The following is a 27,302-nucleotide window of genomic DNA, read 5'->3' as shown; positions in this document are numbered from 1 at the left end:
TGTTTCGACTTAGAAATGAGTTAGTAATTTTTCATTCTTTCTCTTAGTCATTACCAACGTCAAAGATTTTGGATTCGTAATTTTTACGCTTGGTATCCTTAAGTAATCAGTAAGTATGTTAGAGTAAAGATTTTAGCGAGCTTTTAGTCCAATATTAAAAGGTGGCTGCTTGATTTTCCAGTAAAGGTTGCCTTTTTACGAATGCTCTTCAAAAGACCGTTAGTTAACCAGGCAATATGTGAGGCCGGAACATTTTTTCTGCATTTCACGATGCAAGTGATACCGACTATAAATTTTTGCATTGAGGAAGCAAATACACCAAAAGAAATGTTAACGTTGCTTTGTGAAATTACTCTGAACAATCTAAATCGACAATGCGGGGGTGAACTCTTCCTTGTTAATTGTTTTTCAATAGAGAGAGATAGTGATAAATGAAAAGCCGGGAGATTAACCAGGACAGAGCCCGGTAGGCTACCCCACACTGGGGAAAGGAGAGGGAGAGATTAAGAGAAGAGAAAGTCCACTGTAGATATCCACGATGCGGTAAAATTTTCTGCTCTGTATCCACTGACGGTCACTCAGTCCGGATCACAGACGGTCGCTCAACACGGTAGCTTTCAAATATCGTAGGAGCGCTTTTGTGGCGGTCTGTAGCTGTTATATTAGAGGCAATGGTCCCCACAAGTTGTTCAAGGTGAACGGTTTCCTATCTAACTGAGTTCCAGCTGTGTAGAGGTCATGTCTTTCATTTTCAAAATATTGGTACAAGCACAGAAATGTTCTATAATCTCCTCGACACCGCAGGCATTACACCCGGCGTTGTCAGCCATTCTAACCAAACACGTATATGCATTGGCGAATGCGACGCCCAAGCGTAAGCGACACAGCATTGTTTCTTCATTTCGCAGAAGCTCTAGTACCAGTCGCAGTTGCATAGATGGATCGAGGGAATGCAAGAAATGTTGGGTGAATTCAGGTGTGCGCCACTTCTCCAATGTCATACAGTGCGCTAGCTTGCTTAAGTGTTAGGCTGCGTCCGTCCTCGATAAAGGCACAGAAACAAGCTTTGCTCCTTCGTGTGCTTTTCTAGCAGCTTCGTCAGCGAGTTCGTTGCCGGAGATACCACAATGGCCCGGCAGCCACTAAAGCTAGACGTCGTGTCCTCTTGCGATCATATGCTGGTGCATTTCTCGTATCTCGGACACGAGTTGTTCACAGGACCTGCGACGAAGAGATGACAGAAGACATTGTAAGGCCGCCTTCGAATCGCAGGATATTGCCCACCGATTAGCTGGTTGGTTGTTAATATAATCAACGGCACCTCGGAGGGCAACAATCTCCGAACTTGTCGATGTTGTCACGTGAGTAATCTTCTATCTGATGCTTATTGACCGTGATGGTATAACCACTGCACTGGTAGAGCTGGTCTTAGCGGAAGAGCCATCCGTATATATGTGAACTCGGTCAAAGTAGAAAGTGTGCAAACAATCCAGAGCTGCTTGCTTCAAGGCCAAGATAGGCAGGTCAATCTTCTTTCTTACCCCTGGAACGGAAAGACACACTTGAGGTTGTTTTAAACGTCACAAAGCGGAGGGTGTAATATCGAGGGTAGTGAGGCACCATGAATGCTGACCACGTTGGCGAATGACGCCTGTGGTCGTCGTTCTGGCAGGTAGGCAAGAGAGCCCGATTGCATCCGTGGAACGGGACGAACATCAGCCCTAAGCGTGTGAATGGTAACATAAGTCGTCATTGGATTGTCTTGAGCTATTATAACAGTTCCTGCTGTTGAGGCGTTCCGTGGAAAGCCGAAGCAAGCACGTAGTGCCTGTGCTTGCACGCTCTGAAGTTTTCAAAGATTTGACTTGCATGTTTTAGCAAGCACGGAAGAGCTATTTCGTAGGAATCCGATAAAAAGTTCTCCTTACAACTGTAACGTGGAGCCCACTGACGATCCCCATGTTTTGCCGGCGACGGATTTGAAGACATGAACAATAGATGTGAGCTTCTTCTTCAAGTGGGCAACCTGAGGGCTGCAAGATATGTCTCGGTCAACAATGACACACACAAAACCAATGATTTGTTTTGTTGGAAATAGGCTGGCCATGGATGTATACTGGGTAACCAGACGTCGCTTCTCTTGTAAAAGCGACTAACGCACATTTTTCTGTCGAGATGGTAGGCTTTGTATGCAAAGATACCTAGATGCCTGTGTTGCTGCTTTCTGTAGACTCGCACGAACCTGCAGGCCCAGATGCGCACATGCAGATGTCGTCGGCGTAGATTGAGACACTCACTGTTACCGGTAGGGATTCGGCCAGCCGCAGAAGCACGAGGTTGAAAAGAATCGGGTTTAGAACACCGCCTTGGGGAACACTTGGCATGCGTAGTGGTCGGTAGACGGACCATATCTCGTACGTACAAACAAGGATCTTTGTGTCAAGTAGTTTCGGATCCATCGAATTAATCGCCCTCCTAGTTCAATTGTCAAAAGTGCATCTAGGATGGCTTGACGGGCAACGTTGTCGTATGGGCCTTTCACGTCCAGAAAGAGTGCTACTGACAATCGCTTCCAATATTTTTGCTGCTGGGCAGATGACACTGGATTAATGACACTGTCAATCGATGAACAGCCTCGTTGAAATCCCGCCATAGAGTCAGAGTAAATTTTGTGGAGTTCAATGTACTATTCTAGACGAATGAGGATAATAAGTTCCATGAGCTTCTCGACAGAGCTGACGAGTGTTATAGACCGATATGATGCTAGTTCCAGCGGTGACCATCCTGCTTTTAGCAGCGGTACCAGGCGGCTGCGTTTCCATGACTGTGGAACAACGCAATCTTGCCATGAGATATTAAAAAATGTTGTGAAGTTCTCGTCGTGCTTGTCGACCTAGGTGTCACAAAGCAGTACCCGTTATTCCATGTGGCCCTGGTGAAGATGAACATTTACAGAGCGCCATAACAGTTTCTAACTCTTCCACAGAGAATGGAGCGTCCATACATGTATCTGGATGACCGGGAATGTTGCCTAAAATTATGTCAGGGACTGAAACTGTCCCGCCGGCGACTTTCGTGCAAAATTCCTCTAAAGCATTTTTCTTATGGTGGTTTTGATATGGAGCAAGGACTTTAAAAGGGTACCGTTGCTGGGGATATGAGCAAAGGCCCCGTAGCTAGGGTACGCTACACACGGGACAGTGGCTTGAGGGAGTTCAGTGACTCGCAAAAGCGTTTCCATCCCTCATGCGCTAGTTTATTCATTTGGCGCTGTATCTTATTTTGCATGAACCGAGCTACTCTGAGGTCAATAATTGACTTCGTGCGCCTGTACCTCATTTCAGCTCGGCGGCGTAGTGCACTAAGCCTTTCCAATTCAATGTCATACTCGGTATGCTTCGAAGAATATGCGAAGTAACGTGTACAATCTTGCATTGCGACTGCAATTATGTCTTCTAACCTGCATGCGGTATGTTTCTTTCATGTGGCTTTTACAAGATGTTCAAAGACTGACCAGTCGATTTGGCGAGCTACAACCAGTAATAAGGCTTCTAGTCCATTGATTCTCACATAGGTCGGAATATGATCACTTCCATGGGCTTCAATATCAGTGAACCACTGCACGCTCGAAGTAAGGCACCGTTGCACCAGTGTCAAGTCAAGGCAGCTGGTGTACGTCGTTCTTCGGAGAAATGTCGGGCTTCCGTCATTTATAAGACATAGGTTGTTGCCTTATGCAAAGGATATGAGTGTCCTGCCCCTTGAATTTATCATCGAGCTTCCCCGTAACTCGAGGTGACCGTTTAGTCCCCTGTTATTATCCAAACTTGGAGTCGCAAACATAATATCTTTTAGTCTTTTGCAATCAAACTGACTTGTTGGGGAAAGGTAGACGCCAATAAGTGTAAGAGAGAGCCTCTCCTTTTTCACATTAACACATACGTATTAGTTACCGTCATGTGGCGGTAAGGGTTGGGCAATATAAGTGGGGTCCTAGCGAATGTAAGCCAGAACCTTGTTACTTTGGGCACACGCAGTTGAAACGAAAGGTTCATATCCCGACTGTCTTATGGTGGCTGGTAAGTTCGGCTCACAGATGACGAGTAAGGAAAGTGGTTTTCATACGCGAACAACAGGAAATACGAAATATGTGACCTCAGGCCTCTCGCATTCCAATGGAATATGTAGGCACTTGCGACATCATCCCGGAACGATTGCTGTTGTTGTCGATGCCCCATGGTTCTGCTGTAGAAGCTCTCAAGCACTGTGCTCTCGAAAGATTGCGAGAACCGGATTGATGGTGCGCAGCACTTCCAACGCACTTCGAGCTGTTGGCCTCTGTAGCTTGTTCAGAACAAGAATAGCATCGCCCAGAAAGCTGATCACGACAACAATTTGGTGATCTTGGTCCATCAATTCTTCAGGAACAGACAAAGTGCCCTTGCTGCAGAAGTCTGATCTCGCTCAGTAGGTGTATGTAGCCTCAGATGTTCTGGCCAAGCGTCAACTGCAGTGCAATTCGATGCTCCTTTCTCCTTAGAACTGACGGCGTTTTGCTTGGGCAGAAGAGTGGGTGGTGATGTACGTGGTTCGCATTGTACAGAGGATTTGGAGGTTCTTGATCGGCGTCGGCGACGTGACCGTCGTCGCTTAATAGATGTTGTGGCTTCTCTGTAAGACGAGTGGTCTGTAACCGTTTTCTTGAATATTGTGGTTTCCTTTCGAATCAGAGGGCATTCCTTCGTGGAGGCATCGTGAGAGCCGCTGCAGTTGGTGCATTTCATCACACTGGCACGCACGTGTTAGTGATGCGTGGCCCTGTGCATCGAGAACACACGGTAGTGTTTTTGCGCATACTGCTCACGTGACCTAACTTCGTGCTTTCCAGCACTGTAGCAGTTTTCATATAAAGGGGCGAACTGCGTGTCGGAAGTGGCCCATCTTTACATGTGATGGGAGGGATACGCCCTTAAAGATGTGAATCTTTAAGGGTGTCTAGGGCCTAGTCAGGGGACCACGTGTGTGACCTTTAGCCTTCTTCACCTGGACAATTGTATATTGTCTAAATTTCAATAAAGTCAAGTCAAGATGATCTTTACACACCGTGGTACGCCGAGACGAAACGCGTTTGTGATGACGGTGTTTTCTGTAGCTGGCTTGATTAAGGTCGACAGATCAGAGTCAGCGATGGCCTCGTCAACATCCTAAATTACGCTAGTACTGACTTCTTTGCCCAGCGGAATATGAGGGCGTACTTCTGTCCCTTCAAGTTTCATGACTTTGCGCAAAGAATCCAATGCAGGCGCATGTTCAACGTCAATCGCTTGGACGTTCTTACGGGTGTTGACTCTGATGTCTTTGATTTCATTCAGAACCAGCACTTCTAGACGTGAAGACGCGGCTTACCTGTTGAGGCGTCTCAGGTTGTCAGTGACGAGAACTGTCGCGAAAAGGATGATGAGTATGTCGGTATTCTGCGAAGATCTCATGGTGGGCGCACTCGAATTCGATGATCTGTTGAGATACTTTCGCTTTGCTTTACGACTCCGCACCAGCTCGAAGGTGTCATCACAAGATTCTTCACTGCTGATATAGTGCTGCATGGTATCGTCGCTGTCAGTGTCGCTCCCGGTGCCGTTGGCTTCCTGGAGGAAGTCATCGCGGGCACTGCCGAGTCCGGCGGACGGGCGTGAGGCTCCATCTCCATCGCAGTTAAGGAGGAGACAGCAGTTCTCAGGCAAAGTCTATGAAATTCACAAAATGAGTAGAGCTGAAGACGCGGCGTTCTGCCTGAAAGGCACTTCGTCTTCTTTGTGTCTTTATAGGCTTTCTGCAAGCGGCAAGTGATTGGAAAGAAAATGGGATAGCGTTCAGTAATGCTAACTTTTAAGATACCACACTGTGGATAAAGTGGGTTATTAAAAATATGGTCGATTAGTGTGCCATTAGATCCAGGAGCACATCTGGGTGGTGAAACAGTAGATAGATGCGGCTCCATGGCAGCGTAAAACGGCATAACGAACACAACACTTCCATACAAAGACGGTATCCGAGTGGTTCGTAAGGCTGTGACTTCAATATGACAACACGAACGGGACGTTTGGACAAACAAGAAGCTACGTCTTACTACGAGGTCTGTTAGAAAAGTATCCGACTTTTTTTTTTTTTTTTTTGGCTAACACCCGATGGATATGAAACAAGCGCGCTCGCATCAGCCGACATTGAACCTTCGTGCGGATGCGCGAATTTTTTCCCGCCTGCCGATAGCGTCAGTCGCTGGGACGCAGCGTTTGATTGAGGTAGTTGGATTTTTATTTTTTTGCAAGGGAAATGGCGGAGCGACTGTAGTCGCGCTACGGCAAAATTTTGCCAGAAACTGGGCTGCAGCCAAGTGGAAACCATTCGGAAGATTTAGACCGCTTTCGGTGACGATGCTATGAGCAGCATACAGATTAAGGAGTCGTACAACCGGTTTAAAGACGGCCGCACATCTGTGGAGAGCGAGCCATGCTCCGGTCGGCCATCAACATGCCGAAATGACCAGGTCATTGCCGAAGTGAACGCTGTGGTGATGCGGGACCGTCGTGTGACTATCCGAGAAATTGCGGAAGAGGTGGACATCAGCACTTGTTCTGCACATTCTATTACTACCGAAGATTTGGCCATGAAGAGAGTTGCGGCGAAATTCGTGCCGAAGCTGCTCACGGTGGAGCAAAAGCAAGTTCGTGTTGAAGTCTCACAGGACATGCTGGATTCCACAAACAGTGACCTCGACTTCATCAATACCATAATCACTGGTCACGAGTCTTGGCTGTACGAGTAGGACCAGGAAGCCAAATCCCAGTCGTCACAGTGGAAGCATTCCACGTCACCAAGACCAAAGAAGGCCCGCCAAGTGCGCAGCAACGTGAAAGTGATGCTGACTGCTTTCTTTGAATCCCGCGGTGTGGTACACCACGAGTACGCACTACAGGGTCAAACAATCACCATAGAGTACTACAGGGGTGTCCTCCGTCACCTACGTGATGCTGTGCGGCGCAAGAGACCGGAGTTATGGTCAACAGGAAATTGGCGCATCCATCACGACAATGCTCCTGCACATTCCTCGCACTTGATTCAGACTTTTTTGGTGAAAAAGCAGACTTCTGTTGTTCAACAGGCTCCTTACTCTCCTGATATGGCCCCTGTGACTTCTGGCTGTTTCCCAAAATCAAGAGGCCATTGAAAGGAGCGCGAGTTCAGAGAAGAGAGGACATTATGGCTGCAACGACAGCTGAGCTAAACTCCATTCCGAAAGAGGCCTTCTCGGAATGCTTTCAACAATGGCAGCACCGCTGGGAGAAGTGTTTGAAGTCCCAAGGAGAGTACTTTGAGGGTGATTAGGTTTCCAACGCTCCAGTTATGCCAGTTCTTTTTCCTCGGCCAAAAGTCGGATACTTTTCTAACAGACCTGGTACATCCCTACTTGGCGAGTGGAGGACATGTAATCACCAGGAACTGTTTATTGGAGTTGTCTTATGCCTGCTACGAATTGGGCACGCGCACCTCACAAACAATTTTTTACTTAGAAAAGGAGACCCACAAACGTGCTCGAAGTGCTGAGAACCGCTAGCAGTGATTAACATTGTACTGACATGTACGCATAATGAAACACACAGACGAAAACTTTTGCACAATTTATATAGGTTATACATAACTTTACACCCTGCTTTAAATTTCGGAGATGAACTATTTGTGTCATTACCTGACGTGTTTAAATTTCTAGACAACACCGGCTGTTTGCACAAGCTACAGAGCAACACAGCTTGCGCTGTTATAAATTAGATTTTGTAACATCTTGTAATTGGTGCAGCATAGCGTTAGTCGCTTTTGCGTCACTAAACCGAATTCAGCTACCTAACAAAGAGTAAGCGATTAAAAGCCAGAACCAAGAACGTCTTCATCCATTCATTCACTTTTGTTCGGTTGAAAACTTTTGCAGAAGATGGAAAGTGTACTCTTTATTTCTTTCTGGTTCGAATTCGTTCAATAAACTGAAAATATTATATTACATGAATCTCAATGACAGTAGTAGATTTTTCAGTAAAGCGTTGATGCAATGACATATTTTGTAAACTGCAATATAGGAATGTTTCGCTTCCTCTTGGCTCTTCACCAAGAATATGCATTCTAGTTGGTGTAATTGCAAAAAGACTTGTGTATTGTCCAGACACCTTGTTAGTTAAATATGCTTATAAAGCTGTTCGAGTGCACTGACAAAGCAAACTCAGTTTTTACGAGGTGCTGCAGTCGAGGTCAGAGAACACTTATGTGCTTGTGATTTGCATGCGTCTTTGTAAGAACTTGTAATAAAGAGGACACCTTGTTTTGTTGTTTTAGGGGATGTAAATAGCCTGAAGGCGAAATCACCCACCATTACGAAAGTCGACTGGTACCAGCTCACCTGCACTCTGAACCCAGACATTGTCGGTAAGTGACTCTTAAAATATTCTATCGTGATGAACTAAGATGGCCAGGTCTAAGCATTCCCGGGCTTTGAGAAACAAAGCTACAACGTCGTTTAATTGAATGCAAAGTTTCAAGGAAGGCTCAGTGGTCAGAACGAAATATGATAGAAGATAAAAGAACGACGTCATCAACGTTTATGCGTCTGCAGCGGATCCTCGATCACAGTGAAATTAAATATACAAGCGGTTTCTCCGATATAGATTTAAACCTGTCAAGGTGACGACAGCCGCTCAGGGGGTCAACCTTGATTACAGTCAACATATCAATAATCGTGAACTCGAGATGCTGTGTCGGCATTTTTTATTCTAGGACCTGATTGCCTTGTACCAGTCCTTCTTGGGACCTGTGCTTGCTGAATTCTCGTCTAGGACTCCCTAGGTCACGCGATTTTTAAACGTCGTTGTTGTTCTGCTATAGTTGTATTTCAAAGCTGCCGATCTTGCCAGCTTAAGCATAAATACAATCTGCACGTGGTATGCGCGTGCCACGTCTTCTATCAAGGAATGTGTATTTTTGCTCACGTGTGGGCGGTGACATGGCTTTGGAGCAAGTTTTACTGCCGACAGGGCTCAAGCTGGCCACCTTTGACTCAAAAGTGACTGTCAGCATTGATGTATAAAGTTTGTAAACAGGGATGAAGTGCCTCAGACAGGCTGGCCAACGTTTAGATAGGAGGACCTATCTTCGTCAAAGGCGGCCTCGTCATCCTCGGCGTGTTAGTTTTAAAGGGTTAGTGCAGTGACGTCACGTGCGGGTGTTGGCGTCTGGTTTTAAAGAGAGAGACTACAAGAGGAAACAAGCGCTGTCGTCCGAAGTCTGTGAGCTTCATTCTCAAGACGAGGCGACAAGAGCGTGAGAGTAGGCACGCGGGGAGAAAATAGAAATAGAAGCATAAAAAAAGGAAAAAAAAAGAAAAAAAAGGGGGGGGGGGGAAAGCCAGGGCGGCACCAAGACAGACAAAAAAGGGGGGAGTGAAAGAAAAAGAAAGAGAAAAGTGAAATCTTTAAAAAATACGGGGGCTTGGGAGCGTGTTGGGGATGCGAAAGGTTAGGAGGTATTCAGGGGGAGTCGTTGGCGGCATGTTCTTGAGGCATTAAAACGGCCGGTCAAGCGGTCAGCGCGCGAGTAACACAACAGACAAAAAAAAGAGAGAAAGGAGAAAACCCAGACGCGCACACAAAAGAAAAACATGAGTTGAAAGTGACTTGAGTAGCATAGTAGTAATAGGTCGAGTAATTTTGAAATAGTTAAGGTGGCGACGAGGAGTCTGCGGTGCAATGTATGGGGTGACTGAATGGCAGCGGCATGGTCTTTCAAGGGGCACTGCCCCACGCGCTTAACGTAGGTGTCGTTACGGCGGCATCCAGAGATGGCGATACTCTGGGTTGAGGCGCCGAAAAAGGCATATTGACTTCGGAATGTGTTGTCGAGGGGATTTCAAGAAAAAAAAAAGGGTTAAAAAAAGGGGGGAGGGAAGGGAGAGGGGGAGGGGGCCGAAACCGGTATAACAAACAGGAGGGTGACGCGCGCAGAAGGGGGCAAATGTACATGGAAGAAGGGGATCGTACAGTTGGTATAGACGTAAAAACCTGAAAGAGTACATTAAATTGCGTAGTAGGCAGGAAAAATTTTTTTCGAAATGGAAGAGTAGGTGAGGTTACGAATTAAAGTTGGCTGGTGGCCTAATGTGTTTTGTGTATTGGTTGATGATATGAGAGTTTCAGATTTAAGTTACAGCTTTTAAGGATTCTAAGTTGCCGCGTGCCAAATTAATTCCTGTCGGGTGTAGGCAATTAAACTTGTGTATGAGGTATGATTCCGTATACTTCCTTTCGCGAGGGGAACGGAAATTTGTTTGTAGTATATAGAGCCTTGCTTTGTCAAACATATGTCCATGTTCATTAAAGTGGCTGGCTACTGCGTTGGGTAAATTGTGTTTTGTGTCCGCGCGGTGACCATTGAGTCTTGTATTAATTTGTTGTCCAGTCTCACCTATGTATTGTTTGCTACAAGCGGCGCATTCTAGACAGTAGACTACGTTGCTTGATGTGCAGGTGAAAGCCGAAGTTACCTTGTGTGTGTAATTCGACGCTGTACTTTTTACTGTAGTAGTAGATTGAATGTGTTTGCATGTAGAGCACCTGGGGCGGCCTCAGGGATTGGTTCCCAACTTCTTGTTTTTCTGTAGTTTGGCGTGCACAAGAACATCTTTAAAATTAGTGTTGCGTCTGTAGGCCACTCTGGGAGGGTCGGGAAAAATCTTCTTAAGTTTCTGGTTGCTGGTGAGAATCGGGTAGTATTTACTTAGGATGTTATTCACGTTTGGGAGTGCGTTTGAGAATTTAGTAGTAAGAAGAGGCGTTGTTGTTCTTGTGATCCTCGGGCGGGGCTTGAGGACCTCGGCTCGATCAAGTTTGGTTGCAGCGATGTAAGCTGTTTGAAGGTCACTGTTTGGGTGGTTCCTGTTTGATAGTGTTTCTTTAAGGTGATCGAGTCTATCTATGTAGTCTTGGTTTTCAACGCAAATGCGACGTAGTCGTGTGGCTTGGCCTTTAAAGATGCCTTGTTTGCAATGTCTGGGATGGTGGCTGGTATATTCTAGGTACTGTTGTTTGTCGAAAGGTTTCCTATACAGCGCTGTCTTTAGTTGACCATTGTCAATGTATATTGTTGTGTCCAGAAAGTTTATGCGCTGTTGGAATCTCAGTGCTGACGCCCGTTATTGCAAATGGGTCGCAAGCCCCAAGGGTAGCGTTGGCCTGGCGGCCTGGGGCACAACTGGAAGCATCCGTAGGTCCCGGCAAAGCATGAGTCGACTGGTAACAGAACAACTTGTTTATTCTAACATCGCAAAAGAGTGGCTGGTCGGGTCGACCGAAGTGGAGAGATGGGAGAGCACGTAACTCAACGGAAGAAATCGGAGCCTCTCTCTTGGCGTCCGGGGGCAGCTGCTCTTATACTCTCGGAGTCGAGGGCAAGAGGAAGGCCTCGTGACGAGACCACGTGACGGCGGGGCACGGACAGGCTGAGAGACACGTTGAGACGAGTGTAGTGACGCATCCGCCAAGCCGGCGCCGGTCGGACCTCCTCGCTTCACACTTGGGGAGCTCCTCTCCCCGGCTGCCGCGCTTTGACAAGCGTGGGCACACACACACACACGCGCACACGAAGACACGTGGCACTGAAACACGCCTGGACGCGCTTGGCGGGGAGGCTTTGCGGCAGCTCCGAACGGGCCAAAATGTCCGCCGCTTTCAATCGAAGCCCCGGCGTCCGTTGCATCCGCGCCGGCTATACCGCGCGTCGTAGGCGAAACGTAACAGCGCTCAGTTGAGGATTCTGATGTGAATTTTATTGTTGGGTGAACAGAATTTAGAAACGCTACATATTTATCTAGACTGTCTTGACCATGTCCCCAGATTATGAGTATGTCGTCTATGTATCGTAGGTATGTGTGAGGTTTGGTAGTGCAGCGAGATAGGAAATCTGTTTCTAGAATCCCCATAAATATGTTCGCGTAGGTTGGTGCAAAAGGCGTACCCATGCTTGTACCATGTATCTGTAGGTAGTAACTCTCTTCAAATTCGAAGTAGTTATGTGTGAGAACTAATTCAAGGAGAGACAGGTAGACTTCAGTAGAGTGTTGTGCACTGTGTTTAGACAGCGTTTGTTTTATCGAAGATAAACCATCAGGGATTGGAATGTTGGTGTACAGCGCCGTGACGTCTAGTGTTGCGAGAATTGTGTTGTGGGGTAGTGTGCCTTTAGTATTAATGTCTTCTATAATTCTCAGCAGGTGGGGCGTATCTTGTACAAATGACGGAAGTGCTTTTGGCAAGTCACCAAAGTAGTGGTTAAGGAATGTGGAGATGCTCTCTGTCGGGGTGATGTTGTTTGATACTATCGGACGGCCTGGGATAATAGCAGTGTATAGTTCGCGGATGGAATTTTATGAATTTTCGGAAGGAGGTAAAAACGTCCGGCAGTTTTGTTGCTTGGTTTCAGAAATTTGTATTCTGATGGTGTTATCAATTCATCAGCCAAAAGTGATTTCAGCCTGTTGGTAATTGTCACTGTGTAGGACAATGTTGGATCGTTATCTAGTTTGCGGTAATGTTCTGGGTTGTTTAGTTGTCTGTAAGCCTCGTGCTTGTATTTTTCTGTTGGCCAAATAACTATACTTCCACCCTTATCTGCTTCCTTAATAACAATGTCATTCCGGCTGCTCAGATTTGAAATGATATGACTCTCCGACGCAGTTATGTTTTTAGGTCGCTTAGATTTCTTGGATTGGCTGATAATTTCTTTAGTGATAGTTTTAAGGTATATGTCAAGTTCTATGGCTTGTTCTGGTTCGGGAGTCCAAGTGGATTGGGCTCTAAGTGGTGTCGTCCCGGTGTCTGGTGTGTCTGCAAAAAAGTGTCGGATACGCATTCGTCGGGAGAATTCTGAGAGGTCCTTGTGAAGCTCGAATTCATTTATTGTGTTGTTCGTGGGGCAAAAGTTTAAGCCCTTGCTGAGTACGGCTATTTCTTTTTGACTTAATGTTTTAGAAATGTCTATAACATTGGAGCGGTTTAGTTCTGTGGAAATTTCCTTCCTGTCTGGTACTTCTAAGCTCGAGGTCCCTCTTGTCTGGGTGTGGTGGCTGTTTGGCTGGAAGGTAGTTTTTTGATTAAAATTTGCTTTTTTCCTTTGTTTTTGAACCAATTTTCTAGATTGTTTTTCGCCGTAATGTTCTAAATCTCTCTTCTCATCTGGTGTCAGGGTTATGTTCCTAAGTGTGTGGTTAAAAGTTTCGATTTGCTCTTCGCAGTGTTCTTTGAGGATATTCAAAAGTGAAAGTGAGAATTTGATGGCATTGACGCTTATATCGACGCGAGAGCAGCAAATCGCGACTACGTGGAATTGTACCGCAGGACGAACAAGTCCCTATCCTCTTCAGAGGGGGAAGAATTGCAAAAGGTGGTCGTCCGCTGTGCGCCAATACTCGATTTCGCGCAAGACGAGAGTGCAATTTCGCTTCATCACTCGCGAACGCAACACCGCATAAACACGGGCCAAGCGACGCCTATTCGCCAGAAGCCGTACCGCGTGTCTCCTGCAGAACGAAATGTCATGGACAAGGAAGTTCAAGAAATGCTGCGGGAAGGCGCTGTCCAGGAGTCTTACAGTCCCTGGGCAGCTCCAGTGATACTAGTTAGGAAAAAGGACAATTCTTCGAGATTCTGAGTTGATTATCGACGACTTAACGCAGCCACAAAGAAAGACGCATACCCTCTGCCACGCATCGACGATGCTATCGGTTGACTTCACGCAGCCTCCTGCTTTTCCCCCGTTGACTTACGATCGGGATACTGGCAAATACCGATGCACCCGACCGATAAAAAAAAAAAAAAGCTGCCTCAGTTACCCCAGGCGGACTCTTCGAGTTGAATGTCATGCCTTTCGGTTTATGCACCGCGCTAGCAACCTTTGAAAGGTTTATGGACATTGTGCTACGTGGATCGAAATGGGAGATCTGCATGTGCTATACCGATGACGTAATCATTTTTCGCAATACACTTGAGGAACGCAATCAGCGACTTGGCGTCGTACTGGACCGCCTACAAAACGCTGGACTAGTTCTAAATTCAAAGAAGCGTCACTTTGGTGTACGTCAGACTCTCGAGCTCGGTTTTCTCGTCTACAAATATGGTATGCAACCTGACCCTGAACAAATTGCTGCAGTGCGCGATTTTAGCCAACCGCCGACCGCGAAAGACTTAAAAATTTTCTTAGCCTGTGTTAGTATTTCTGCCAGTCTATTAAGAACTTCGCCCAACTTGCTCACACACTCACGTGCCTCCTTCAGAAAGACAATTCGTAGTTATGGACTACAGAGTGTGAGGTCGCGTTCCGTAAGCTGAAGTATTTCCTAACTTCTGGGCCAATCTAGCGTTGTTTTAATCCAGAGGCCATGATTGAGCTACACAGTGATGCTACAGGTGTGGGTAGTTGGCGCCGTCCTAGTTCAACTTCATCATGGGCGCCAGCACGTCGTTGCGCACGCAACTCGGACAGTGGCGAGAGCGGAGCGAAATTACGCTGTCACCGAATTGCAATGCCTCGCAGTAGTCTTGGACTTCCACAAGTTTCGGCCATATCGAATGGTCGCGATTTCAACATAGTGACGGAGCATCATTCCGTTTGCTGGCTTGTTGGATCGCGGGATCTTTCGGGACGTCTGGCACGTTGGGCGTTACGCCTTCAAAAATAGGCCTTTTCTGTCGGCTACAATTTAAGAGCGGTCGGTGTGATACCGATGCCGGCTGCTTGTCTCGTCTCCCGCCGCCACACTCCACCGCAAACGACGACGACTTGGACGACTACCTTGCCAGCATTATCGAGTTTTTTGACGTCAGTACCTTTAAATGTGAACAACGTCGCGATCCTACGCTGATGGCTTATTGGAGGCTGCCCGCGCTTCAGGTCAGACGACGCCGTTTACGCTGTGTGGCGGCCTGCTTTACAAAAAGAGCTACTCTGCTGACGGCACTTGGTTGTTCCTAGTCGTTCCCCGAATGCCTGCGCACTTCGCGCCGTGCACGATGACATCGCATCGGGTCATCTCGGCTTTGCTCACACGCTCTATCGATTACGCCAGCGCTTTTACTGGCCGAAACTATGGAAGAGCACAAGACAGCACATTTCCAATTGTCCAGGTTGCGAATGTCATAAGAAGCCGACAACGCCTGCTGCAGGCGTTTTGCAACCTGTCCAATCACCTGCTTTACCCTTTGGAAAAGTTGGTATAGACTTGCTCGGCCCGTTTCCCAAGAGCTCTAGCGGCCGTCGCTGGATTATTGTGTGCGTCGGCTACTTGACCCGCTATACTGAGACTGCGGCCCTTACCTCTCCTACCGCCGCCGATGTGCCGCGCTTTATGCTTCATTCTGTCATCATGCGCCACGGCACTCCACGTGTTCTTATAAGTGACCGTGGACGGCAATTCACCGCCGACATCGTTGAAGATCTGGTGCGCCTTTGCGGCTCTGCTTATCGCCATTCAAGGCCACACGACCCACAAACGAATGGCCTCACCGAACACACAAATCGTACGCTTACACTCTTAAGCAAAATTACACCCTTTTGCCACACAACGATAATCGTCATCTGCCTTGACCGCATTTCCTTTCTTTAACGCGGCGAGCCCGGTACTTTCCAGTAGCGAACGGCATGCGCGTTATCAGCACGACAGAGAATTCTTGACAGGAAAGTAGCGAGCGCAGCGTTTTCAAAAAAGAAAACGCAAGCAAGACAGACAGATGACGATTATCCTTATGCGGCAGAGATAGACTCCAAAGGGTGTAACTTCGCCTAAGAGTGTACACTCTAAAAATGTTTACAGCCTTTGGGGTGTATATCTGCCACACAACAGTATTCGTCATCTGTCTTGCTTGCGTTTCCTTTTTTGAAAACGCTGCGCTTACTACTTTCCTGTCAAGAATGCTCTGTCATGCTGATAACGCGCATGCCGTTCGTGACTTGGAAGTACCGGGCTTGCAGCATTAAAGAAAGGAAATGCGGACAAGACAGATGATGTTTATCATTGTGTGGCAAGATACGACTTAAGGGATGTAAACGTTTCTTAGAGTGCACTAACATTTTGTCCTGTACACTCTTTAAAAAATTACGCCCTTTGGGTCGTATCTTGCCACTCAACAATAATCGTCATCTGTCTTGTCCACATTTTCTTTATTTAACGCTGCGAGCCCGGTACTTCCAAGTCATGAATGGCATGCGCGTTATCAGCATGATAGAGCATTCTTGACAGGAAAGTAGCGAGCGCAGCGTTTTCGAAAAACTAAACGCAAGCAAAACAAATGACGATTATTATTGTACGGCAAATAGGCACCCCAAAGGGTGTACATTTGTTGAGGAGTCTACGCTCTACACTCTTAGAAAAATTTACACCCTTTGGGGCGTATCTTGTTCCACAACAATAATCGTCATCTGTCTTGCCCGCGTTTCCTTTCTTTAACGCGGCGAGCCCGGTACTTCCCAGTCACGAACGGCATGCGTGTTATCAGTGTGACGCAGCATTCTCGACAGGAAAGTAGCGAGCGCCGAGTTTTCAAGAAAGGAAACGCAAGCAAGGCAGATGACGATTATTGTTGTGGGACAAATATACACCCCAAAGGGTGCAACCGTTCTAACACTCTTAAAACGGTTGCACCCTTTGGGGTGTATATCTGTCCCACAACAATAATCGTCATCTGCCTTGCTTGCGTTTTCTTTCTTGAAACTCGGCGCTCGCTACTTTCCTGTCGAGAATGCTGCGTCACACTGATAACGCGCATGCCGTTCGTGACTGGGAAGTACCGGGCTCGCCGCGTTAAAGAAAGGAAACGCGGGCAAGACAGATGACGATTATCGTTGTGGGACAAGATACGCCCCAAAGGGTGTAAATTTTTCTAAGAGTGAAGAGTGTAAGAAAAGTTTACACCCTTTGAGCTGTTTCTTGCCACACAACAATAAACGTCATCTGTCTTGTCCGCATTTCCTTTCTATAACGCTGCGAGCCCGGTACTACACAGTAATGAACGGCATGCACGTTATCAGCATGACATAGCATTACCGACAAGAAAGTAGCGGGCGCGGCATTTTCAAGAAAGGAAACGCAAGCAAGACAGATGACGATTATATTGTGTGGCAGATATACACCCCAAAGGGTGTAATTCCTTTCTGAGTGCACTCTTAAGCAAAATTACACCCTTTTGCCACACAACAATAATCGTCATCTGTCTTGTCCGCATTTCCTTTCTTTAACGCGACGTGCCCGGTACTTGCGAGTCACGAACGGCAGGCCCGTTATCAGCATGACAAGGCATTCTCGACAGGAAAGTAGCGAACGCAGCGTTTTCAAACAAGGAAACGCAAGCAAGACAGATGACGATTACACTCTAAAAACAGTTGCACCCTTTGGGGTGTATATTTGCCACACAACAATAATCGTCATCTTTCTTGTCCGCATTTCCTTTCTTTAACGCGGCGAGCCCGGTACTTTCCAGTAACGAACGACATGCACGTTATCAGCATGACATAGCATTCCCGACAGGAAAGTAAGGAGCGCGGCGTTTTCAAGAAAGGAAATGCGGGCAAGACAGATGACGATTATTATTGTGTGGCAAATATACACTCCAAAGGGTGTAAACTTTTCTTAGAGTGTATCGTTGTGTGGCAAATATATACCTCAAAGGGTGTAAATTTGTTTAAGAGCGCATCTCAGCTGATCACCAGAATTGGGATGACGTCCTGCCCTTCATCACGCATGCATACGATTCAGTCAAGCACGAAATAACCGGGTATGCGCCTTTCTATCTGTTGTACTTTCGCAGTCCCCAAACGTTCTTGAGCACAATTTTGCCATTCACACGGAATGAAGACACATCCATTGCACAGGCATTGTGTCGTGCCGAAGAAGCGCGTCGGCTTGCTCGCTCAAAAATGCTCTCTTCGCAAGTTTCAACGAAGGCACGCTATGACGCTCGGCATATACTTGTCACTTTCGTTCCGGGCGATCATGTGTTACTGTGGACACCTGTACGGAAGAAAGGTGATACTTGGTGATACTCAACCGATGAAGTTTCATTTCATTTCATTTTATTTCCTTAAAGGGAAGCTGAAGAGTCTGTCGAATTCAATAAGATGCTCATATACGGATGCGGGAACCTTATAAACCATGTAGGTAAAATTTGGGGGTTTTTTTTCAATTAAGAGCGACGTAATCGTCGGTTGAAATTGCGCTGTAGCTCCGCCCCCCGTCGAATGCAGCGCGCTGCTGCTGACGCTGACGATGCGAGCGGAGACCGGAAACCGCGGTGTTGTGACGTCAACTCTAGCGTTTCGTTCCTTCGCAGCGTCCGCGACCGTGCCTGACCGCGCTTGTTTCTGCGTGCGTGTCATCGTAATCTGCTTCGATCGACCCTGCATTCCTTTGTTGGTGCGTCTGCGTGTATGTAGAGTGGTAGTCAACGTGCGTGGTAGTCAACGTGAGTGGTAGTCAACGTGAGTGGTAGTCAACGTGAGTGGTAGTCAACGTGAGTGGTAGTCAACGTGAGTGGTAGTCAACGTGGTAGTCAACAGATGAAGGTCACTACACGTACTGCATGAACCGGGAAGCTTTTCACGCGTTTAAACCGTCTTTGTAGATTGCCGACAGCTTTGGACAGCGCACAAATGCCGACGATCGTATCCCCGCTTACGTTCCACGAGGAGGCATGCAGGAACACAACACTACAGTTGTTTGACCGGAAACGAGCTCACTAGATCGGCGAAAGATCGGCGAGATCACTAGATTGCTTTGCAAAAAACATACTCACCAAAGAGCATTTCCGACACGAGGAGATCCCAAGACTTTGGTTTCGTTCGCGTCGAAAGCACTGCTCGCCAGCATCGTTTGCTTCTTCGAGAGGCCGGATCTTCGCAATCGGTTCGTACATGTAGGGAGTAACGCCGAACTCCTCAGAAAAACACAGTCTCTAAATTTTCCATTACCGTCTCAGAAAAACAGCACCAAACTACCTGGCACCGCGCTTCATGTGTAGCGGCAGCGGTCGGTTACTAGTGTTGACGTCACGAGGCGCCCGACCAATCACAGGCGGAAACGAGACGCGCGAGCTGGGCGTGTCCGCTGCTGCACTTTTCGTCGAAATAAAATATATTTGCGCTTTCTTTCGCTCAATTTCGATACGATATTCGAATTCGGAGGGTTGAAAACCATTATGTACAGATGTTCACTCATTTTTTCTGGAAAACCTTTCAGCTTCAGTTTAAGGGCACCACTGAAACGGTATTACATAAGGGGTGGGTATATACATACATAAAAAAATTGAAGGCCATATTTTTATTACAGGGTTAGATAATTTGTTACGGTGTTTAAAAATGTGCTAGGACACGTTATGACTGATTTCGTTGGAAGGGCCGTTCCAGTCTGTTGCTGCACCAAAAAAGAATGAAGACGAAAAAGTGACAGTGCGTGTACGTGGGCGCGGGACTTGTTGCGGGTGACCAGTGCGGCTGGATATGCGTGCTGGTGGGAGAATGTACGGTGCTTTGCCAAGTGAGCTGTAAAAGAACTTGTGAAAAAGACAAAGACTAGCAATGCGGCGGCGAGATGCAAGCAATGATAAGCCAGATTCTGTTTTTCGTGCCGATATACTGATGTTGTAGGAGTATTTAGAATGAATAAATTTTGCAGGTCGATTTTGAAGCGATTCCAGTTGATTGATGAGATATACTTGATGAGGGTTCCAAATGGGGGATGCATATTCTAATTTCGCCCTGACGAGAGACTGATAGGCTAGTAATTTTACATGTTGGGGGGCGTGGCGCTAGTGGCGTTTTAAAAACCCGAGTGTTTTGTTAGCAGATGAAATGATGTTCATAATGTGCGTTTCCCAGGTTAAATCACTACAAAGGGTTACTCCGAGATATTTGTAGGAAGGAACTAATTCAAGGTTGACGTCAGCAATTTGGTACGAGAAAACAAGTGGATTTCTGCGGCGGTGGAAGGAGACACTCTTACATTTGTTAGGGTTTGGTTCCATTAGCTAAAGGTTGCACCATTCCTGTACACTTCGCAGGTCGTTTTGAAGGGACGTGTTATAGGAAACGCTGTTAATTTTACGATAAATTACACAATCGTCTGCAAACATACGGATGTTAGAAGACACATGCATTGGTAGATCATTAATGTAAATTAGAAATAGTAGTGGACCAAGGACTGACCCTTGGGGTACGCCTGAGGTTACAGGGGTAGAGTTAGATGCTTGATTGTTGACAAAGACTGATTGTGAATGGTTACTTAAGAATTCTTTAAACGATGCTAAGATATTGGTATTCAGATGTAATGCGGCAAGTTTTAGTAGTAGACGCTCGTGAGGAACTTTGTCAAAAGCTTTGGCGAAATCTAGGAAGATGGCGTGAGTTTGGAAGTTAGAGTCAAGGTTTACATGCAGGTCGTGAACATAGCTAGCTGCGTTTCGCACGAAAAACCTTACCTGACCCCATGCTGCGCAGGATGAAAAAAATGGTTGGCATCAAGGAAGTCCATGATGTGTGTGTAGATGATATGTTCAAGGATTTTGCAGGGTACACTGGTTAATGAGATGGGGCGATAATTTAATGGGGAGTGTTTCTTGCCCGATTTGTGAACTGGAACGACCTTTCCGTGCTTCCAATCTGGAGGCAGCCCGCCTGTTGAAACTGACTGTGAAAATAGAAGACAGAGATATGCTGCACAAATATGTTTAGTGTTTTTTAGAAGTTTAGACGTAATGTCGTCCACACCAGCTGCCGATGAAAGTTTGATATAGTCTATGAGGGATGTAATGCCGGATTGAAAAAAATGTAATTGGTGGCATGGTACATTGAAAGTTCGCATGAGGAATAGAAAATGACATTTGAGTTTCCTGTGTAAAAAAAAAAAATTATGGGCTTTTACGTGCCAAAACCATTTTCTCATTATGAGGCACGCCGTAGTGGAGGACTCCGAAAATTTCGACCACCAGGGGTTCTTTAACGTGCACCTAAATCTAAGTACACGGGTGTTTTCAAATTTCGCTCCCACCGAAATGCGGCCGCCGTGGCCGGGATTCGATCCCGCGACCTCGTGCTCAGCAGCCCAACACCATAGCCACTGAGCAACCACGGCGGGTGGTTTCTTGTGTAAATACTGACGCAAAGGTTGTGTTAAACAAGTGAGCACATTCAGCGTCGGTTAGGGAATCACCTGATTCATTTGATAGGGTAATAGTTCGCGTGTCCTGTGGGCTTAAGACTTGCCAGAATTTTTTGTGGGTCGTTCTTAAGCATGTTCGGCACATCAGAATAAAAGAATGAGCGTTTGGCATGAAGTATGGCTTCCAGAAAGGCAGTTTCAGCGGCTTTGTATTTTTTCTATGCGTCAGGGGTGTTACGGGACTTAGCTGCTAGGAAGAGACGTTTTTTCTTGTTTTCTAATCGCTTCAGTGCTTTATTGAACCAGGGTTGTGCTGAATTGGAATGAATGCTAATTTGGGGAAGGTATTTGCCAACTAAATTGTTTAATTTCTCTTTAAAAATTTGCCAATTTTCCCCCATGGTATGACAAGGAAAGGCACTTGCAAAACTGGGGTAAAATTGCGTTAGTTCATGATTAATTGCTTCATAATTGCCCTTTTCATACAAGCGAATGGTCTCTTTAACAGTCGAGGTGAAAACGGGTTTAATTGCGAAGTCGACATGAATGACTTTATGGTCACTGATTTCGGGAAGATACGCGATGGGTGAAACGCTTTAAGGATTACTTGTTAAGACAAGGTCTAGAATATTTTGGCAGTTATCGGTGACACGGTTTGGTGCTGTGAGCACTTGAGATAAGTTAAAGTTGAGGCATACCTCAAGGAACTCGTTCGATTCCCTTGATGTAGCCGTTGGTGCAGGCCGGCTTGACCAATCGATATTAGGAAAATTAAAGTCTCCAAATAGAATTACATGCATGTTGGGGTGTTTGGTGGTTATTTCACTTAAGATGTTATTCAGTTTGAAAGAGAAGTCTGGAGTACTATGAGGGGGCCTATAGCAAACGCCAAGTAAAATTAAATAGGGTGCGGCATGGCGTTTAAGCCATAAGATTTCAAGAGCGGACATAGTGTTAACAGATGTACATGATATATTTTGGTCTACGGCGACAAGTGCCCCTCCCCCCCCCCCCCCCTCGTGCCCCTGCGATCGTTTCGGAAGAGTTGAAAATTTGGTAGGTCAGCGAGCACTTCGCTGTCCGTTACGTCTCCTGTAAGCCATGTTGCCGTTAATATTAGAAGGTTACTGCGAGATGACAAAACCAGATTAGAAATAATGTCACGTTTTGGTATGAAGCTCCGTATGTTAGTGAAAATAGCGGAAAGGAACAAGTTTGATCGCGGGGCGGGCCGAGGGTGGGAAGGCACATGTTGATGACTGGGCAATCGCTACGATATTTCCTTAACAGATTCTGTGGAATGGTCAAACACGTATCGTTTGGTACCTATATGTAATGTTTTGAAGCGGACGTGGATTTCGATTTAGCGAAAGCAATAAGGTTTTTACGAGCAATTCTGATGGGCTGAGGGAAATCTTCTCCGACGCTGAAATTGCTTCCCTTAAATTTAGGGCCATTAGAAAGTAGAGACTCTTTAGTTTTGAATTGATTAAATTTTACGATAAGTGGCCGAGCACGGCCTTCTGTATGGCGTCCAAGGCGATGCGCACGGTCAATATGGTTGGGATCAATGACGAAGTTCAAGTGTTCATTGCAGTGGCGGATGACGATTTTATCAGATCCTGCAAATGTTTCTTTCGGGTTAGGATCGGAGATGTTTTAAAATATTAGATTATTACGGCGTGACCTGTTTTCGTTAACATCCATCAGTGTAGCACGGCGTGCGATCTGACCTGCCATTTGGCTGGTATCTATTCTTATGTTATCAAGGTCAGTTCGTAGTGTTGAAATGGCTTTGTAATGCCTTTCTAAATCAGTCATGCGTTTACTTAAATCTGATAGGATTTTGTCTGTTGTTAGTAGCTTGCTTTTTAGGTCTAGTACTTCGGTAATAAGTTTTGACTGGCCAGAAGCTAGCTTTCCTAATTCAGACATTACGTCTTCAATACCGGGAGGGTTAGGGTTAGTTTCTATATCACCTGACAAAAGCAACAAAGACCGTATGACATGAACACATTCGATAACAATTGTAGCGCAGCACCATGGGCTCGGTAGCTGTATTAGGAAGCAGTTGCTGGATTTTTTCCCGAAAGAATGATACGTTCTACTGACCTGCATGGCGAAATACAGCGGATTAGTGGTCTGCGCTGAAGCACAGTCACCGAGCCCACAGAGCGCGGGGGATGACAGGGCCGGCTTTATAGCTGACGTAGGGAACGATGTTGCTGACGATGGCGCGTTCCATGGTGAATGAGGATCCAAAGAAGGTCGCGATGGCGCTGTTTTACATGATGAATCGGTCGTGGCGGGAGCAGGCAAGGGGCCCGCGCCGGGTGTGCTGGGCCAGATTTCTGGGATGGCTGTGGCTTGGGGGAAGACCAGAATTGCGGGCAATAGAAGAAGTCCGGTGATGAAACCGTGCACCTGCATGGCGAAATACAGCGGATTAGTGGTCTGCGCTGAAGCACATTCACCGAGCCCACAGAGCGCGGGGAATGACAGGGCCGGCTTTATAGCTGACGTAGGGAACGATGTTGTTGACGATGGCGCGTTCCATGGTGAATGAGGATCCAAAGAAGGTACCGATGGCGCTGTTTTCCATGATGAATCGGTCGTGGCGGGAGCAGGCAAGGGGCCCGCGCCGGGTGTGCTGGGCCAGATTTCTGGGATGGCTGTGGCTTGGGGGAAGACCAGAATTGCGGGCAATAGAAGAAGTCCGGTGATGAAACCGTGCACCTGCATGGCGAAATACAGCGGATTAGTGGTCTGCGCTGAAGCACATTCACCGAGCCCGCAGAGCGCGGGGAATGACAGGGCCGGCTTTATAGCTGACGTAGGGAACGATGTTGTTGACGATGGCGCGTTCCATGGTGAATGAGGATCCAAAGAAGGTAGCGATGGCGCTGTTTTACATGATGAATCGGTCGTGGCAGGAGCAGGCAAGGGGCCCACGCCTGGTCTGCTGGGTCGGATTTCTGGGATGGCTGTGGCTTGGGGGAAGACCAGAATTGCGGGCAATAGAAGTCCGGTGATGAAACCGTGCACCTGCATGGCGTAATACAGCGTATTAGTGGTCTGCGCTGAAGCACAGTCACCGAGCCCACAGAGCGCGGGGGATGACAGGGCCGGCTTTATAGCTGACGTAGGGAACGATGTTGCTGACGATGGCGCGTTCCATGGTGAATGAGGATGCAAAGAAGGTAGCGATGGCGCTGTTTTACATGATGAATCGGTCGTGGCGGGAGCAGGCAAGGGGCCCGCGCCGGGTGTGCTGGGCCAGATTTCTGGGATGGCTGTGGCTTGGGGGAAGACCAGAATTGCGGGCAATAGAAGAAGTCCGGTGATGAAACCGTGCACCTGCATGGCGAAATACAGCGGATTAGTGGTCTGCGCTGAAGCACATTCACCGAGCCCACAGAGCGCGGGGAATGACAGGGCCGGCTTTATAGCTGACGTAGGGAACGATGTTGTTGACGATGGCGCTAACGTTCCATGGTGAATGAGGATCCAAAGAAGGTAGCGATGGCGCTGTTTTACATGATGAATCGGTCGTGGCGGGAGCAGGCAAGGGGCCCACGCCTGGTCTGCTGGGTCGGATTTCTGGGATGGCTGTGGCTTGGGGGAAGACCAGAATTGCGGGCAATAGAAGTCCGGTGATGAAACCGTGCACCTGCATGGCGAAATACAGCGTATTAGTGGTCTGCGCTGAAGCACAGTCACCGAGCCCACAGAGCGCGGGGGATGACAGGGCCGGCTTTATAGCTGACGTAGGGAACGATGTTGCTGACGATGGCGCGTTCCATGGTGAATGAGGATCCAAAGAAGGTAGCGATGGCCCTGTTTTACATGATGAATCGGTCGTGGCGGGAGCAGGCAAGGGGCCCGCGCCGGGTGTGCTGGGCCAGATTTCTGGGATGGCTGTGGCTTGGGGGAAGACCAGAACTGCGGGCAATAGAAGAAGTCCGGTGATGAAACCGTGCACCTGCATGGCGAAATACAGCGGATTAGTGGTCTGCGCTGAAGCACATTCACCGAGCCCACAGAGCGCGGGGAATGACAGGGCCGGCTTTATAGCTGACGTAGGGAACGATGTTGTTGACGATGGCGCTAACGTTCCATGGTGAATGAGGATCCAAAGAAGGTAGCGATGGCGCTGTTTTACATGATGAATCGGTCGTGGCGGGAGCAGGCAAGGGGCCCGCGCCGGGTGTGCTGGGCCAGATTTCTGGGATGGCTGTGGCTTGGGGGAAGACCAGAATTGCGGGCAATAGAAGAAGTCCGGTGATGAAACCGTGCACCTGCATGGCGAAATACAGCGGATTAGTGGTCTGCGCTGAAGCACATTCACCGAGCCCGCAGAGCGCGGGGAATGACAGGGCCGGCTTTATAGCTGACGTAGGGAACGATGTTGTTGACGATGGCGCGTTCCATGGTGAATGAGGATCCAAAGAAGGTAGCGATGGCGCTGTTTTACATGATGAATCGGTCGTGGCAGGAGCAGGCAAGGGGCCCACGCCTGGTCTGCTGGGTCGGATTTCTGGGATGGCTGTGGCTTGGGGGAAGACCAGAATTGCGGGCAATAGAAGTCCGGTGATGAAACCGTGCACCTGCATGGCGTAATACAGCGTATTAGTGGTCTGCGCTGAAGCACAGTCACCGAGCCCACAGAGCGCGGGGGATGACAGGGCCGGCTTTATAGCTGACGTAGGGAACGATGTTGCTGACGATGGCGCGTTCCATGGTGAATGAGGATGCAAAGAAGGTAGCGATGGCGCTGTTTTACATGATGAATCGGTCGTGGCGGGAGCAGGCAAGGGGCCCGCGCCGGGTGTGCTGGGCCAGATTTCTGGGATGGCTGTGGCTTGGGGGAAGACCAGAATTGCGGGCAATAGAAGAAGTCCGGTGATGAAACCGTGCACCTGCATGGCGAAATACAGCGGATTAGTGGTCTGCGCTGAAGCACATTCACCGAGCCCACAGAGCGCGGGGAATGACAGGGCCGGCTTTATAGCTGACGTAGGGAACGATGTTGTTGACGATGGCGCTAACGTTCCATGGTGAATGAGGATCCAAAGAAGGTAGCGATGGCGCTGTTTTACATGATGAATCGGTCGTGGCGGGAGCAGGCAAGGGGCCCACGCCTGGTCTGCTGGGTCGGATTTCTGGGATGGCTGTGGCTTGGGGGAAGACCAGAATTGCGGGCAATAGAAGTCCGGTGATGAAACCGTGCACCTGCATGGCGAAATACAGCGTATTAGTGGTCTGCGCTGAAGCACAGTCACCGAGCCCACAGAGCGCGGGGGATGACAGGGCCGGCTTTATAGCTGACGTAGGGAACGATGTTGCTGACGATGGCGCGTTCCATGGTGAATGAGGATCCAAAGAAGGTAGCGATGGCCCTGTTTTACATGATGAATCGGTCGTGGCGGGAGCAGGCAAGGGGCCCGCGCCGGGTGTGCTGGGCCAGATTTCTGGGATGGCTGTGGCTTGGGGGAAGACCAGAACTGCGGGCAATAGAAGAAGTCCGGTGATGAAACCGTGCACCTGCATGGCGAAATACAGCGGATTAGTGGTCTGCGCTGAAGCACATTCACCGAGCCCACAGAGCGCGGGGAATGACAGGGCCGGCTTTATAGCTGACGTAGGGAACGATGTTGTTGACGATGGCGCGTTCCATGGTGAATGAGGATCCAAAGAAGGTAGCGATGGCGCTGTTTTACACGATGAATCGGTCGTGGCGGGAGCAGGCAAGGGAGCAGGCAAGGCATAGCATACTGACCTCCAATAATCGTCGGTCGCGGAAGACACAAATGGTTCATGTCACCCGCCTGAAGCGCTACCATCATAGGGTTCCGAAATCAAAGCTCTACCAGTCATGTAATTTTCTAACTCACTGGGCGAGCTTCGTCTGCGCCAGAGGAAGATGTTACGTTGCGCGACGAAGCCGAAGAGAAGAAGAAAAAAATGCCCTACTGTCTGCGATCTCGTCTCCACGCCCCCTCGGTCATCTTGTAAATAAACCCATCTCATCCGTAGCAATATTTTAGATTAATTTTTTACTGTTTCGAAA

The 27,302-nt window shown here is 47.8% G+C and overlaps 1 protein-coding gene across 1 annotated transcript in view; it reads left to right on the top strand.

The window, feature by feature from the left end:
* LOC126520778 (echinoderm microtubule-associated protein-like CG42247) overlaps positions 1–27,302 on the top strand; it is a 265,801-nt gene that overhangs the window by 224,215 nt on the left and 14,284 nt on the right. Inside the window, exon 19 of the mRNA XM_055061096.1 lies at positions 8,380–8,469. Within this exon, the coding sequence (XP_054917071.1) occupies positions 8,380–8,469 (90 nt within the window). The remainder of the gene's footprint in view (positions 1–8,379; positions 8,470–27,302) is intronic.

The sequence above is a fragment of the Dermacentor andersoni genome, chromosome 3, assembly GCF_023375885.2.
Source record: "Dermacentor andersoni chromosome 3, qqDerAnde1_hic_scaffold, whole genome shotgun sequence".
Classification (NCBI taxonomy): Eukaryota; Metazoa; Arthropoda; class Arachnida; order Ixodida; family Ixodidae; genus Dermacentor; species Dermacentor andersoni.
The sequence above is the reverse complement of the archived record's forward strand: the minus strand, read 5'-3'. Positions and strand labels throughout refer to the sequence as shown.